General features: G+C 46.7%; 1 protein-coding gene across 4 annotated transcripts in view; it reads left to right on the top strand.

Moving 5' to 3' along the window:
- Nucleotides 1–16,090, top strand: part of RAB6A (RAB6A, member RAS oncogene family) — a 94,710-nt gene extending 78,620 nt beyond the window's left edge. For all 4 annotated transcript variants that reach the window (XM_005308517.5, XM_008166612.4, XM_042850608.2 and 1 more), the window contains exons 7-8: nucleotides 7,880–7,946; nucleotides 12,782–16,090. In XM_005308517.5, the coding sequence (XP_005308574.1) occupies nucleotides 7,880–7,946; nucleotides 12,782–12,846 (132 nt within the window). In that variant the 3' untranslated portion in view covers nucleotides 12,847–16,090. The remainder of the gene's footprint in view (nucleotides 1–7,879; nucleotides 7,947–12,781) is intronic.
- Nucleotides 16,091–17,018: the final 928 nt, after the last annotated feature.

Here is a 17,018-nt window from a genome sequence, read left to right as displayed (position 1 = left end):
TGTGTCATAGACTCTTACAAATCAACAATCCAACTGAGCCCAGAGTACATTAGAGTTCACTCTACTGGCTCTGGTGAAGTCTCAGCAGAGAAAGGGGAGGTCTCTGAAGAACTCTTACGGCAGCTGTCTGGTACGTTCTACATATGTTCTCAAAGAACATCAGGCTGAATGTGGCATCAGGTGATGTGGCATTTGACAGGATGGGTTTCTCGTAGCAGTAGTTCAAGAACCACAGCCCCATGAGGTAACCCTGTTCTGTAGAATGGGCCAAGTCTAACAGTTTGGCACTTTCTCCTGTCCCTGGGATTTTTGTCTTTATCTAACGGGGAAGAATTGCTATCTGTCTCGCATCACTGTCCCTGTAGAATGAGACCTCTTCCTAGTCATTGTTCCCCTGGGAAAGACCCCAAAGTCTCAGGTCTAGTACCTGGGACAGAGACCACCCTTCCCTTGCCATGTTGCTGAATGGACAGTGAGGGAGAGGAGGGTTGAGTATGGAAAGAGTTGAGTGCCCCTGGTTTAGAGAGGTCTATTTAATGTTCCAGGCCTGGTTTCCTTATGCTGTTCTACACGGTTAGATCCCCAGCTCAGTTGGATCCATTAGCTGGCACAGGAAGTGAGTTGAAACAATCACGCCAAAAGGGTGGAGTATCTGGACTCTACCGAACTGGCTGCTCTCCTGCCTGATGTCACTGGAGGAGGAGCGACCCTTCAGTCTGCTGTGGCAGAATGAGATGTGAAAACTGCCTGGGAAGAGATTCTCCTTGTGCCTGTTGCTCTTCCGTGCTCCTGTGTTTCACCCCCTGCCTTTGAAAGGTGCCAAGTGTATGCGGCTGCCTGTGAAATTCCTAAGTCAGCGAGAGAAAATACACTGACTGCTGATGTGGGTACGGAAGCTACTGTGAAGGAATAAGGTCTCTGTGTACGAGGCTGCTTTCTAGCCATCCTACTTTCCCTAATTGGATTTATTCACACATGCTCTGGCTGATAAGCACATGGTTCATAAAAGGGAAAGTAGATTTTCTTAGCTGCCAAATTCCCTTTTTTTAGTCCAATAATGTTTGTTAAAAATGTAGCGAAAGGCATAATTTTTGCGCCTTGCCAGACTGTAAAGAAGGGATTGCTGTATTAAACTTATCCTGGCTGTTGTCAGCTGGCTTTAAATGCCATAATCTAATCAGTTCCCATCAACAGATTCATTTTTTAAAAATGTTAATTTTTGACTGAATTTGTGACCTTGACTTTCAGTGCTGGTGAATATTGCTAGCGTGAGGGTGGGAGGGAGGACTTGTATTCCGCACTTCAGTAACCCCTTCCTTCCAGGGATCTCGGAGCACTTTAAACAAATCAGCAGAGTACACTGGGAAAGAGGGATTCTCCTAAAAGCTGAGGCACAGAGAGGTTACGTGATTTGCCCAGGATCATACAAGAAGTCTGACAGAATAGCAGCTATTTGTTGGTGTTCTCTATAGATCCTATTGTGGTAGGGCCAGATTTTCTAAAGAGCTCCACACCCACAGTTGGGGTCAGACTTTTAGACCGGTTCAGCTCCTATTTAGGAACTGGAATAAGTGGATAGATTTTCAAGATGACAGCATGTTGGGTGCTGAGCTTTTGAAAATCAGGCCTGTAGGTGTCTAGCCTGCGACCCCTCAGCTCCTTGTCCTGCGCTCTAACTACAAATATCCTTCATCCTCCCATCCTTTTTTGTCTCGTGTCTGTTTAATTCTCCTGAAAATAGCAGGTGAACTTGTACCTGGTTCTGAATCGCGCAGTGCCTAGCAAAACCAGATGGAGTTCTAGGATACCTTAGCTTATAAATGTTCACGTGTCCCTCTAGGTCGGGTTTACCTGGATTGTGAGTTCCTCCTTGGAGGTCCAATGCCTCCCTTCATCTTTCTCATCACTTGCCTTTATAATTTCATCTTAAAACCACTGCTGCCTGCTGAAGTACAAAGCCGCTGCTCCTCCTCCCTTTCTTGACCCCTAGTTTGCATGTGGGGAGCTTCCAATGGCTTGTTTTGTCTCCTCCTTGGCTCTTTCCCAGCATTTGGCTATTTAGAGGTTCAAGAGGGGGGTGTTGAGGATGGTCGTCCAGCAGTTAGGGCACAAGCCTGGGACTTGGGGAAACCCAGGTTCAATTCCCAGTTTTGCCACAGACGTCTCCTGTGCCTGGAGAAATTACTTAGGTGTTGTGCTTCAGATCCCCATTGTACAGATAGAGAAAATAGCAGTACCCTGCCTCCCAGGGTAATTAAAGAGAGCGAAGTACTCGTACTACAGTAACGAGGTCTGTAGAACAAGTACCTGAAATACATAGCTGGGCGATCGGATTGATGACTTTGAATTTCCCTTTTCAGAAGTGTGTACTTTGCCCTGGCTGGTAAAATAGCCATAGGAGGGCACTTGAGTTTTTTTCACTTTGAGTGTCTCGTCATCCATTCTGTGAGCATCCTACCACTTTTCAACTGCTGCTGTGCATCTAGCAGATTTATTGAGCTGTCCATAACCAGCAAATCTGCCTGAGTAGTTCAAATTATTTTTCTAATGTGCATTAACTTGCATTTGTCCACAGTGAATTTCATCTGCCATTGTGCAATCCACTTGGCTAGCTTGAAATCCCTCTGGAGTTACTCAGGTTAGATGAACCTAAATCACCAATCACTCACTTGTCTGCAAATCTTGCCAGCTTGGTAGTTTCCCCCTTCCTCTCCCTCCCCTTTCTCCAGATCATTTAAGAATGCACTAAAGTTTACTACGGCTCCTTGAGGCATCCAGCTTTTTGCCTTGTTGAAAATAAACATTTTATTCCTTGTTTTCCCTCTTAACCAGTTTCTCATGCTTGGCAGAACTTTATCCCTCTCCTCTTGGCCCCTTAAGTTTCTTTAACAGCTTCTTGCAGGATTGAAAGTCTGAATGATATCTGCCGGTTCTCTCTCTGCTTTTACTGACATCCTTGAATAATTCTAATATGTTTTCTACCCCATGCCCACGCTTATCTTGGAGATTTGGAATTCTATTTTTAAGGTTCAGTGGTGTAAATCCGAGTCCACCCCTCCTGACTTTCCCAAAGAGAAAAACAATGCTTGTGTGGCAGAGTAGCCATCTGTAACCCAGAGGAACAGAGTAGCTAGGTCTGTTTGTATATGGGATTTGGTTGAGTATACCTGATGTGGAGTAATAGGTCTTAGTTCACTTGTGGGTTACTTGGGCTTTGCCTATAATATAGAAGCCTTATTTTTGGAGCTCAGGGAAGAGCCTTTTCCTCAGCATAGATCCTGAAGCCACACAAGGCTTTTTCTTTTGGACTAACAAGAAGATGTGAGAGTGGAACTAGGCCAGGTTAAAAAAAATGTAGAGAGCGGGCTCTCTTCTCTGAGAATCTGGATTAAATGTGCCTGAAGTGAAGGGTGAAGTGAAGCATCCTTGAAGTTCTAAAGGAATCGTTCTATTTTTGTGTCATTTGATGCACGTCCTTCACAAATGAAATGCTTCAGCATGGGCTGGGTGACTGCCTCACTTACCTCCAGATCAGTTTGCCATCCTCCAGTACGGTATCAAGTATCAGGGGTAGCCGTGTTAATCTGTATCCACGAAAACAAAGAGGACGAAATGGTGGTTTTTACCCATGAAAGCTTATGCCCAAATAAATCTGTTAGTCTTTAAGGTGCCACCAGACTCCTCGTTGCCAGTATGGTATAAGGGTTCAATGGTTGCTAATGTCTGTTTTGGTTGGCTGCTCGGGCCCTTCATTCTTAAATTCCTTCTGCACTCTTGGCTTGATACTGTTGGGCCTGGTGACTTCCTGCTCTTTAATTATTTTGTGCCTGCACCTTCTCTCTTGACACCTCCATCTCTCACCTTCTCTGTGTCGTTCCAGGGCTGAGAATGCTGAGAGCATCCTGTTGAACAGAAGTGATCGCTAGGCTACATTGCCCTGCAGCTCAGTTTATTATTTATGCAGCCATCATAAATGTTCATGGTGCTTTTAAAGGCAATTTCCCTGCCCTGAGGATCTTGCCATCTGTGTTCAGTTTTTCTTGTGCGAAATTTTTAGAGGTGACTACGCTTTCAGCTCCTAAGAAACACGTTCACTGTGTCTGAGACAGAGCTGCAGGACTTCTTTCGGCAGAGATCTGGCCCTGCAGAGGCCACGAGACCTAAGAGAGAGCCAGCTTCCAATGATGCTTTTACAGGGGTGGGAAGGCTGCCGCGTCCCCTGACAATGGGATGATCCCGACGAGAAACTTGTGGGCCTTTTGATACGAGTTTGATGTCAGTTTGTATTGCAATGTGGTGATGAAACAATCCTGCCCCAGAAAAGGCTAGATTATCTAAGGGTACATCTACACTACAGGGGGGAGTCTATTTAAGATACGCAAATTCAGCTACGTGAATAGCGTAGCTGAATTCGGCGTATCGCAGCCGACTTACCCCGTTGTGAGGACGGCGGCAAAATCGACTTCTGCCGCTTTCTGTCGGCGGCGCTTACTACCATCTCCGCTGGTGGAGTAAGAACGCCGATTGGGGGATCGATTGTCGCGTCCCAACGGGACGCGATAAATCGATCCCCGAGAGGTCGATTTCTACCCGCCGATTCAGGCGGGTAGTATAGACCTAGCCTGATAGGACTGCTCTACATCCAGAGGCCAGTCATGAGGGTGGCAGCCGTGAAGTGAGACTTGCATTCCTTGCCGGAGGGAGACATTCATTATAGGACTCAACTGAAAAAGCACATTGGTGCCTTAAATGTAAAATTTGACCAGCTTGGTAGTGAATGCTTGGAGAACAAATGAAACGCTAGGCAGGAAAGGATGAGTTGGTAAAGAGGGAATTCAGACACTGCCAATAACGTGTGACCACATTTGGCTTATCCCAAAGTCACTACCGAAAGAGAATAAGGCATTTCAGTTCTGGAAGAGCAATGGGCACTAATATAATACTACTAGACTCTTAGGACTGGCAGAGGAAGAAGAGATGGGATCTTAAGTAGCTTCTTGGATCACTGGCTGTAAAGATTTCACCTCTTAAGGAGGATGATCAATTTTACATTGAGAGAGCCGACCAAATCCCTCTTTAAATATGAATAAAAGCAATGGGGTTGGCAGGGCTGTCTGCAAATGATTTGATCATAATGGCTATGAAAATCCTGCTGATCATACGGGAAAGAGGGAGACTTTATCTCTCCCCGACTTCCTCCTGCGATCCAGGCAAAGTGCCAATGTCTTTCTAGTTTAAAAAACGGCCTCTTGAAAAATGCATTGGAGACAGTGGTGCTTTTCCTAGCAGTTACGTATGAAGTATGCTGGCAAGACTCTATTTTGGGAAGCAGAGGTTGGGGAATGGATGTGAGACAGGAGCGAGAAATTGACCATCTGATAGGATGTCTTGACACCAGAACTCAAGCTGGCCGGATACTTCAGTCTATTTCCCCTCTGTATATTAACATGCCAAATTGGTTTAATTATTTCCTGATCAGCAAGTCCTTCCATCCATTCACACTTGAGAAGAACAGGCATTTATCCTATAGGCTTCCTTGTCCGCCTGCTTCCCATCCACTGCTGATGGACAGTATTGTTAAGCATCTGACAAGCTGATGTGCTTTGTCAGTATTTCTTGTCAGTGGCTGCTCTTTATTGCTTTATCGTAGCTGGTGTATGAGAATTCAGTTAAATCTATCAGAGGTTTGACTGACTGGATAGTTCAGGGGAATTGCGGGAGGACCTGGAGATCAGCACCGGGATACGAAGTTTTATACTTCTAGGTCATTGGTTCAAATCCATCCCAGATTGGTGCTTCAGCCATCAGAGTCTGACTGGGCCTGCATGAAATAAGTTTGTTCTGTTCTCCGTTCATGTCCTAGTGAACATTGCGCATGTGGTGGTGGTGTTGGCTAAGGACTGAACGGACGTAGTCGATTTTTGAGATGGTCCCTTCTTAGCGGAAGTGCATTGTGCTTCAGGTGGCACATGACCAGGATTCATCACCGAATTTGATCATTAGCTTCCCCGGCTTGGGCCGAGCGTGACGTGAACACTGATCCCTCAAGAACAGGGATGAGATGTTGATAGGAGCTGTGGGGGGAACTTGCTTTGCTAATGCCCCTCTCATACCTCGTTAGTTTGGCAGCACGCCTTGTAGCAGCCTGCCATCGAATCAGTAATGACAAACTGACCTAGGGCAGACTCCAAACGCAGTGTGTAGCCCTGCCCTGGGACGATCATGCCTACAGGTGATAGAGCTGAAGAGTTGGTCTGTTTTATTTCAGCAACATTTGCATTGCTGGTCATGCCAACAAAGTGGTGTTGAATTTCATTTCAGCGTTGTTTTCAGGCAGTAAATTCATAGTATGAACAGGTTCACCCCGGATGTCTCTCGAAGTAGCTCTCCAAGTTCTTCAGTTTCCTGCGGAAGCTGGGTTATTGGAGTAGATGGAGGAAAGCCTGGTGTTATCCAAGGAGATCGGTGAAAGAATAATGGGATGCCTTCAAAGGGACACTACTATAAGGCTGACACAATGACCGTGGGGTTCAGATACGTGGTGTCTGTTTCTGTAGCAAGCATTGTGTCTGCAGGTTATAGTCTCGGGCTCCTCAGCAGCAGTTGCACGTATGTGCTCAGCCAACTGACCGCAAAACTCCCAAGCACCTGGAATCTTCCAGCCCAGTGCGCATGGTGTCTGCTACTGGGCATGTGGTGTGTACACTAGCATAGATCCAATCCTCTGCTCTTGCTGGGGTTGTTCCGCAGGGGCTACAGAAAGAGGAAAAACAGGTAATCTCGTGCATCTTCTCTTTTCACACCCCAGAGGCTCAGACTTGAGTCTGTACGTAATTCCCAGAGGCATTGGGGGAAACAATGGCGCTGTGGAGGGCTGTGCCAGTCTCATCTGCTTGATGTGGCTGGTTCTCCCAGTGACTCTGGAGAACACGGTTCAGCACAAGCACAATCCTTCAGTATGTGATTCTCCTGCAGGAAAATATCAGAATTCCACAGGGCGAGGGAAACATTTCCCATGTCACACATGAACTCCGATGTACAACGTTAAGAAATACGTTCCAGACAGTGGACTAGTGAATGGGATTGGTGGCATAGGCCCCTAGTGGCAAACGGCTGCAGGTTGTTGTCTGCCCAGAGGGCTGGGGAAACGCCATCTGGCAGACCCCGCACAAAGCTGAGCTCCACGTTACAGGAAAGATACTGGCTAATTGTAGAAGGCAGAGAAGAGGGGGAAAGGTAGGTTTCAGCGTAGTCCGTCGCTTTAAAACACCACGTAGCTGGACATGCCAATGGAAGTGTGGTTGGACAGGTATGAATTAGAGGCAAGAAGTATGCACAAGTGGAAAGGACAAACCAGCATCTGACGACGAAAACCTGGTAAGAGCCAGACTCGCCCTACACTTGCGGCATACGTTCTCCTGCTAGAACTTGGCATCTGTCTAGTGCATGGTACGTCGCTCTGAACGTGTCCCCGATAACTAACACTGAGCTTCCCATGGAGTTGGCAGGCTCTGAATTCTCATGTTACACATGGGCAGACGGTCCGAGGTGAAGTGATTTGCCATAACCAGGATTGGAACTCTGGGGTTCCTGTCTCCCACACGGAGTTCCTTGTTTCCAAAGACATTCATGGATTGTTTAACTGTTACTACGTAGCTGGTGAGTCCAACTAATGTAACTTCCAGTGTTAATGAGGATGTGCGCTTCCCAGTGTCCCAGATCCAAAGGTTACTGTGGGTGTTGGTCTCTTAGGGTAGCCAGTGCAGATTTTGAGATAGTAGACAGGCATGTATGAAATCATTCTGTTTTGTCCGGCAGAATTGGAACACGTCACAAATGTTACTATGCTTCTAATCAGTTTTATCTTTCTCTTTTTCAGCTTTTCCGACGTGTGGCAGCTGCCTTGCCTGGAATGGAGAGCACACAGGACAAAAGCAGAGAAGACAGTATCCTTTACGTGTTCGAGCCATAATTCTGTGGATGTATAGCTAGGGATTTGCACGCATGGGGACATGCAATCCCTGAGTAACAGACGCAGGATGGGAGAGGGAGAAGTATAAATATAAAACCTGCCCCTGGTGGCCATCTGCCTACCTGTTATTAGTTGGCAACTTGCTTATTGGCATCACAGAAGTGTGTTGAGGAAATGGTACGATCCTTACAGACTAGTTCAGCAAGGCTGTTCCAAGCTGTAGAAGCAGCGTGGAAGAAAGTGCCCGGAGACTTGTGGAACAAGCTGTAAAGAAGCTGAGGGAGCACTGGTGGAGTGGAGGGGTGAGGGTTATGCAGTGACGTGAGTGGATAGGTGTAGGGATGATCAGCTGGGAAGTGCCTTGGAAGTGGGACAAGAGGCCTGAATTTAATGTGGTGGAAAACGGGATTAAAAGGAAGCTGACATGGTCAGATCACCAGGCAAGGGAATTCTCAGCCCAGCATTTTGAACAGGTTGGATGTCACGGAGGCTAAAGAGGAGGAGTTTGCAGTAGTGAGGAGAGAGCCCCGAAAAGTTTGGTCTGGACAGAGAAGGCTGGATCTGAGATGTGTTTTATAGAGCAGTGGTTCTCAACCAAGGGGCCAGGAGCCCCTAGGGGGCTGCGATCAGGTTTCAGGGCAGCTGCCAAGCAGGGCCAGTGTTAGACTTGCTGGGGCTCAGGGCAGAAAGCCGAAGCCCCACCACATGGGACTGAAGTCCAAGCCCCTGACTCCTGCCACACGGGGCTGAAGCCGAAACCTCAGCAATGTAGCTTTGCGAGGCCCCCCTGTGGTATAGGGCCCCAGGCAATTACCCTGCCTGCTACCCCCTAACGCTGGCCCTGGCTTTTATATGCAGAAAACCAGTTATTGTGGCACAGGTGGGCCGGGGAGTTTTTATAGCATGTTTTGTGGGGAGGGGCTCAGAAAGAAAAAGGTTGAGAACCCCTGTTCTAGAGGATGAAGCTGCAAGTCTTGGGTGCCAAACTGAGGCCCGAATAACAGGAGATCAAAGCATTGTCAGTGGCTAAAGAATGAGGAGGGCTTAGGGGGGACGACAGCTGAATGGAGTCAGGTCAGGAGTGTAAAAGGTAGGTTTCCGAGTAGCCTGCAATAAAGATCACTCATTGTCGAGAGAAAAGGCTGGAGGTGCCCTGACAGGAGCCGCTTGGAGAGAGGCATAAGGGGATTTCCCCAAGAGGTGCTTTGCTCAGAGGTAGGAGATCCAGGTGATAGTCACGAAAGCCAAGGCAGGACAAGACCTTGAGAAGTCGGGTGCAATCGGCAAACTCCGCACCACCTACAACCCTTCAGTTGCAATCAGTCTCTGACCTCTTCCTGGCCACATCTTGGGACCTCTTCCTCCCCCATCATCTCTGCTTCTCTCGACACTGCAAGGAAGAAGGGAAATAGGTCTTTTATGAGTATGGGGGACATGAGCATGCTTATCTCCAGGGGATAACGCCAAAAGGGAGAGCAAGTGTTGAGAAAGAGAGGGCATAAGAGTGAGAGTGGATGGATTTTTTGTGGATGGTGGTGGAGGAGTTGGAGGGTGAGGTGAGAAGTAAGAGTGGAGAAGGAGGAGAGGAAATCACAGCAGAGCTTGATGATCTTGTTTGAAAAAGCGGGTGGAGGATAGAGGGGAGGTTTTAGGGGATAATCTGGTTCAAATACATAGCTGGCATTGTGAGCCTACGAGTCAGGGAAGGTGGAGCTCTGTAGTACTGTTTGGCAAGGAACGAGGCAGGAACTGTAAGAGCGCACACCTGCAGTGGAGGAAGTAAGTGGATCAGATGTAAACAAGGCCTTTTAAGCATCACATTTGTTGCGGAGGAAAAACCATGATTTTAGCAGCTATAGATTGCAGCTGCTAAATCCTGAGCCGTGTGAGACGTGTACTTGATTAATCAAGGACCTTTTCTCAGCAGCACACAGCTGACAGGCTAATCAGTGCCCATTTTATTAATAAGAAGGCCAGTGTTAGATCCTCAGTCCCTGCATGCGGTGACTCCTGCTGCCTCCATCAGGGAGTTATATCCAGTCTCCAAATGGGAGAGCAATAAAGCCACTTCCAGTTGGGCTTTCTGCAGAGTGCAGATAGCAAAACTTGTCGCTGGGTGTCCTCTGCTGTAGACGCAGGTCAAGATCAGTGGTGAGTTTTTCCCCCCCACTGCCTGTTTACAGAACCACGTGGGTTCAAGGAACTTGGGCTAAGCATCAGGCTTTCATGCTCCATAACTCATCTGCATGGTGTTGGCAGAGCTGTAGTTTTAAGCATCTTCCTCAAACAGCTTCCTCTTAACTGTGAGAGGATTTAGAGACTCAAAACTACAAGACAGAACTGTAACAAAGGACTCTTCAGTTCTTTGTTTCTTGCTGACCTCGTCCTTCCCCATTTATCTCCTTCCATCCCTTGTAAAGAAAAGCTTCCTCCCCAAGAGTAGATACTTGGTGTTACCAGCTGCACGAACTGCGTGCCACCCCGAGCTCGCTGAGCAGAGACGGGTTTGAGACTTGTGCTGAGCTGACATGAATCGGCGTGTTTGGGGGGCAGTGTTCAGCGTTCCACCTGTGATCTCTGGGTGCACTGTAATGATGGAGCGTCAGGTTTGGGGATCCAAGCACCAGAAAGGGAGCCATTTAGTAGAGGCTGTGTCAGAGGAGAGCGTTTGAGTGACCTTGTGCCATTGTTCGCTATTGGCTGTCATTGCAAGAGGTAGGTTTTGCTCATTGACACCAGTAAGCAGCAGTGAGAGAGTTGGGGGAAAGGATTCATGGTTCTTTCCCACAAAGGTGTTCTCAGCACCTGGGAATGGTGCGGTAGTGTGGGAAGGTCAGTGCTCCTAAACCCCATGATGGGTATGGAAGGAAAAGAGATGGGGGATTAGAACAAGCTCCTCTAGGAAGTTCCAGGTTGACTGAAGACTCACTACTGTGTATAGTGCATTTAGTGTTCCTGGCCATGGAATAGATGCTATGGGTATAAGTAACGTGTCTGTACTTGGGGATTGTCTTTTTCTGATCCAGTCTAGGACCAATGCCAAAAGTTACAGACTCAGTTAACAGTGCCACAGCAACCTCTAAACCTGGTAGATTGAGAGGCTGGACCTTAAATCTCATCTTATTACCCTCTTCTTTCCCCCACTGCAGTTCTGACGCACAATTGGCAATTTCTGGGCAGTGACTTGTGAGTGATTGGAATGCCTTATGTTAGGGGTGTCAGACTCCTCCTGCAGCGAGAGCCAAATTACTGTCTCTCACTCCGTGAACCTGGAGTTCAACTTTCACTAGTCCTTTGGGCACGTAAGCCTCCTCACTTTCACTCTTCTTCTTTCCTGCCCCCTCCCTCTGTTATGTACTGCTCCTAGATACTGGGGCTGTGGGGTGGAGTGACAATGGCGGGGGGGGGGCACTCTTTTCTCTGAGGCTGGGGTACTTAGAGCAGCAGGAAGCTGTGGGGTGTGGGGGAGCAGAGAAACATCTGCTCTCCTGACCCCATTGCTATGGGGCTCTGCAGTGGCAGCAAGAGGCTGGGAAGAAGTCTCTTTACGCTGGGACATTGCAGCCCTTGTAGGTGCTCAAGGAGAAGGGGAGTGAGGAGGAGGAGCGCAGATGCTTGTGACCAATCAGGTATGAGCTCTTAAGCTCCTCCCACTTCAGGGGTCCAACCCTGTTGAAGTGCAGGCGCTGCAGGTCGAATGCCTTTGAAGTGTGGAGGCGGTTGCAAGCTGGAAGGAAGGGTCCTGAAAGTGGGATCTGCCCCGCATGCCATGTGTTTGACACATGGGCTTTATGCCATTAGAGATCTGGGTTCCTGCTTTCAGAGGAGATACAGCTGCAGTGTTGGCTTCAAAAAGATGGCTACTAAAACGGCAAGATAATCAGGACAACTCCTATTTATAATCCAATCTTCACAGTTTGCCAGGCCTAGGAGACAAATACTCTGTACCAGTCGCTCTCCGTCTTCCCTGGCCCACAGAGTGGTTGAAAAATTGTCCCGGAGTCCACCATAGCCCTCAGTCCTCTGTAAATGGAAAGGATTATGGGCTTTGGGCCATGGGGGGGAGGTTTCTGAAGGGGTGTGTGGAGGGGTTAATGCTGCTGAGATGAACTGGGCCTTCCTCACCTCCCCGGAGCTGCACACAGGGAAGGGGACCTGCAGGAGCTGTTGTCTGATCGGTGGTGAGAGCAGGGCCGAGGGAAGGGAAAAGAGAGCAAGCGTCTCTCTGCTCTTGCTGGGCTCTACTGGCCAGGGGTGTCTCCCCACCAACTGAAAGCTGCTGTTGTCTACCACTGGAAAGCCTGGACATACAAGCCATTGTCGAGCTAGCCGTGCTTTAGAGACTGTCCGAGAGCTTCAACCTGCGTGCCTTTCATTTCCTACTATACAGATACCTTGGAAACAGGAAGAGGTGATTAGGAGACAGCAGGGAAGGAAAGATCTTATGGGGCAGGCACTGCATTTCTAAGAGCTTGGCAGGGACACCCCACACCTGGCCTGGGCACGCTCTTGGGTAATTAGCACAAATCTCAAATCAGTAAAGGGGGCTAGGAAATCTACCTTGACTTGTGTCTGAGGCTGGGATTTTCAAGGGAGGTGCCCCATTGAATGCCAGTGGGAGTTGGCGCCTAGCTGTGTTAGGCTTCTCTGAAAATGCCAGCCGAAAGCCCCACCTAGAGGCAGTGCAGAGAAATATGGCAGAACGAGGATGACTGTGCCCACCATCATGGCTGAGCAAGGCTGGCTTTGGACCCAACAGGGCCAAGGGGGGAGTGCTCCCACTTGTTTGCCTTAACTTACTTCTTCCAGTGATCGACATAAAACTGGAAAAGCCTCAAGAGCAGCCCGTCAGTGAAGGAGGTTGTTCCTGCTAATACCATGTTGCTTCTCTTACCTTCCTCCAGAACATCACTGCTTCCCCTCCCTTTACTCTTCATTGACTGCGGTGTGAATATTGGCTTGAACTGTCCCCTTTCAGTAATAACGTATTGCAATTCATCGTTGCTGGCTGTCTCGTGGAGATGATCTCTTAGCTTCACAAGCGCGCACACAAAAGAAAATGTCAGTGTCTTCATTATTTATAAGAAAAAAATAAAGCCAAAATATTCCAGCATATTCCAGTTATAACTTTAAAAAGATAGGTACAATTTCTTAATATTTGTTCCTTTTTTAATGTTATAATATTGCTCTTTGAAATGATGGAAATCGAGTAAGTTTTGAATTGGACTTGGTCAAGAGGAATGTGCAGAATAACACTTATATCTTACCCACTTGATTTCGCTATCAAACTGGAAATGGCTAGACAGCAGTCAAGAGAGAGGCAGAGTTGGCTTTTCCTTAAGGATTAGATGCTGCCCTTTCAATATCAAATAAACAAGAGCTAGAACATCCTCTATGCTGAGATGCTCTGAATCTTTTTTCAAGCCCCAAACACTTTGGAAACCTGAAACTTTAGCAGGGTTTTGATGCTGAAAAAGGCTACGGAGTCCTTTAGTCTTTGCAGAGTCAATATGAACAAATTTCCAAGAAAGCAGACCCAGAAATACTAAGTGTCTTTCGGATATTGATAAATGGCTCTTTTGGGGAGGGACACGTGTGCTAACGAAACACTTTTGCGGGAGACAAGTAAACAGATGTCTTGGATACACAATTAGTTTTAAAAGCATTTTTTCTTTGATGTAGAATTCCAATAAAGTAAATTATTACTTGAGAGATTGGAACATGACATTTTGGCTATTGTATCGGGGAGAAAAGCAATTTAAAAAAAAAGGAATTTTTAAACAAAGTTCAGCATCAGCACTGAAAACAATTTTGTCAGTGGATTGGCGTGTCCAAATTGTAGCAGAAAGACAAAACAGCCTTTGATGGAACAAGTAGAAATGTTACAATACTTGACAGTAAATATGGGGTGGATCGATTGAGGATCAGCTCATGGGTTTCCTTATCATGGTCCTAAGTAAATTGGGGGCGGGGGGATGTTTACTTGTGAGCCTATAGAAGTAGATTTGAAAGACCCTAAGTGAAAAAGAAGGGAATTTTAATAGGATGGAAAGAAACTTATGATTATGCAGACGTATGCCTTTAATTTTTAGCATTTTTTATGTTGGGTCTTCCAAGTTGGTTTAGTTTTTTCATTAGATCTGTATAGTTTGGTTAAATAGCTAGTAATTTAGTTTTATATTTAACTAAGCTACAATTAACCATTTTTCTTTGATATTTATTTCTCGGCTTATTTTTTTTTTTACTATTTTCAGTATTTTTTGTTTTGCTGAGGAATCCGTGTAGAGTTTTGCCAGTGTTGCAAGATGTAGCTATCCAAGAAACACAGAGAAACCAATACACTAGACGCGCACCCTTGTAATCTTTACTAGTCCTTGTGAAATTGCTGTGTCAGTTAATAAACACAATTGTAAATACATTGTTTGCAGGAAGAGTATTGCTGAGTTACAGTGCAGGAAAAAAATTCCCAAGTCTACCTTACACGCATTACTTAATCGACGGAGTCTAAAGATGGAATCGAAAACACTGACTCCTCCCTCCTCCCCTTCCCCCACTGAAAATAACCAACCCTGGGGGAATAATCCCCCTCCCCCACTGCTGTCACCTGGCAATATGCAGAGAACGTGTGGAATTCTGCATTCTGCAATTGAATGTCAAATCAATACCTGCCCGGGGTTTATAATAACTCTGCATACCAATAACTTAACATTAAAGGCAAAAATGAGATGTAAAGTGCTTTTATAATGCAATATTAAAGGCGATTTTTTTTTTTGACGTGGCATGTCTTGAAATAAACAGTGAAATATGACGAAGGATCATATTCTTTATTTCAAAGAAGCTGATGTGGGGAGGAAAACCTGGCTACTTTTCCTGTATTGTAGTCGCCTTTATTGTGCAAAAAACAAAAACCCCATCTTGCTGCTTTTAATATTCAGTTTTCTTTGGCTTGGATTCTTAAAGTAATTCAGTTTGTTCTGGAAACAAGCGCAGCATTTTTGCCTCCAATAAAGTATAAGGAAAACACTAAAACACGGTGCTTGAACAGCAACTCTTCGCCCTAAGCTTGAAACGTTTGACAAGCCAGGCCCTAGATAAGTCAGATGCAGGGCCGGCTTTAGGAACTGTGGGGCCTGATTCGAATACCCGGCGGCGGGGGGGTCCACTTCGGGTCTTCCGTGGCACTGAAGGACACACACACACACCCCACCGCCGAAATGCCACCGAAGACCCAAAGCAGACCACTGCCAGCTGAGTAAAAAAATTAAAAAGGCGCCTAAGGCGCGGGGCCCAATTCAGGGGAATCGCCCTAAAGCCGGCCCTGGTCAGGTGATTACTCAAGCAAGTAGTTCTTACTCAGCTGAGTCGTCATCCTTATTTTAATGGGGCTACTTGTGCAAGCTATGGGCTGCTTGTTTGCGTAAGGGTTTGCAAGATCAGCCCATTAGGACTTGCCTTTGCCTGAAAATGAGTGTTAGAACCTGACCTCGAGGAGTCGTGTCTTGAACATGTTAAACACTTTGTGGTTGCATAAACCAGGACAGCTCGTGTGTTGAACATTTTCAGTTGGTCGTGGTAGATTCCCACTGAAACCAGGGCGTACCTCTGACTACCAGACTTGTTTAACACAACTTGTCCCTGCATCCACTGACTGCAATCGTATAGAACATCGTGTTAGCTTCCATGACTCCCAACACATGTTCCAATACTACCCCGTTTTCTAGTGAAAGGAAGCCCCCGGTAATGTACATGGAAGCAGAATGTTTATTGTCTGTACGGTGCTTCCTCATTCCAAGTTGTCTAGCTTTTCTTTCCATCCACGCTGCCAGCTGACCCATGAGAATAGGCTCGTTTTTAAAGACTGTTTTAAAACAGTAAAAATTTCCGCTTTGTTTCTTTTCCCCTCCCCACTCTGGCTTGATGATGTACAGTACCTTCTGCAACTGTCCATTACTCACTTTTTGTCTTGATGCAAAGTAGTTGAATAAATTGTAAAAGGGGGGAAAAGGTTCCTTCTCTTCTTCATGTTGGAATGTCACTGGTACCTCAGCTCTGTTTGATAATATAAAACAACAAAAATTCCTTAGCGCTTGAACTAAATAAATACCTGTCTCATTGGAACTCTTTGATGGCTCTTTTCTCTGAGGACGTGGTGGGGGAAGGAAGGGACTCTGATTTATTTACTTAGCAGGAGGCTTGAATCTCTTTTCTCTTGGAACAAGAAAATAGCTCTATCTACCGCCTCCCACAAAGCAAGCTTACTGTGTCCATGAAATACTCTCCAGTCTAAGCTACTGTGCCCTGTTCTGAAAATTTAATTTCACAGAGAGCATCACTTGTGCTTGTCTTGTAGCACAAACTAGAGCCGCTTTTGCAACGTTAGCTCTTGGCTGTAGCAGTCGCTCTTTTTCTCTCCTTCCCCTGCAGCTGGTGACCACCTTGACCTTGGAAGTCCAGTAATCTCCTCTTTTTTTCTGTTTTAAAATCCTTGTAAAGAAAAAATGGCCGTCCCATAAGCAGGTAAGTTGGTGGCCAGCCTCTGTGTTGAACCCCGTCCGTTGGCACTGCCTGTCCTCCTGTTCAATTCGTACTCTGACATCCTAGAGATCGCTCCAAGACTGGGGGTGGACCTAGCTCATATGGTGCAGGCCTGTGCACAATGGGAGAGGAGCTCGTGAAGGTCCTGCTGGTAGGCTCCAGCTTAATCAAGGAGAGAGATGGTAGTTGTGGGAATTGCTAGTGAGGAAACGGCAGTAAAATGCTGAAGTGCTGGTACATGTAGCAATGACTGGGAAACACTAGCCAAGACCATGGAGGGGAGAAGTAAGGGAGAATTCCATAAGCACTTAGGGCCACCAATGTGTGAACCACGCATGGCCTAACATCAAATCATTGGCTCAGTGTCTCAAAACACACAATGAAATGTCATGTCTTATCAACTGGTTCTCCAACAAATGAGCTTTTGGGTTTCCTGGTAGCTTTCACGTAACAGTACACGAGGCAGTGGAACTAGTATCAGTGGATGCCCTCAGGCAATGAGCCATCAGTG

Source organism: Chrysemys picta, chromosome 1 (genome assembly GCF_011386835.1).
Source record: "Chrysemys picta bellii isolate R12L10 chromosome 1, ASM1138683v2, whole genome shotgun sequence".
Lineage (NCBI taxonomy): Eukaryota > Metazoa > Chordata > Testudines > Emydidae > Chrysemys > Chrysemys picta.
The sequence above is the reverse complement of the archived record's forward strand: the minus strand, read 5'-3'. Positions and strand labels throughout refer to the sequence as shown.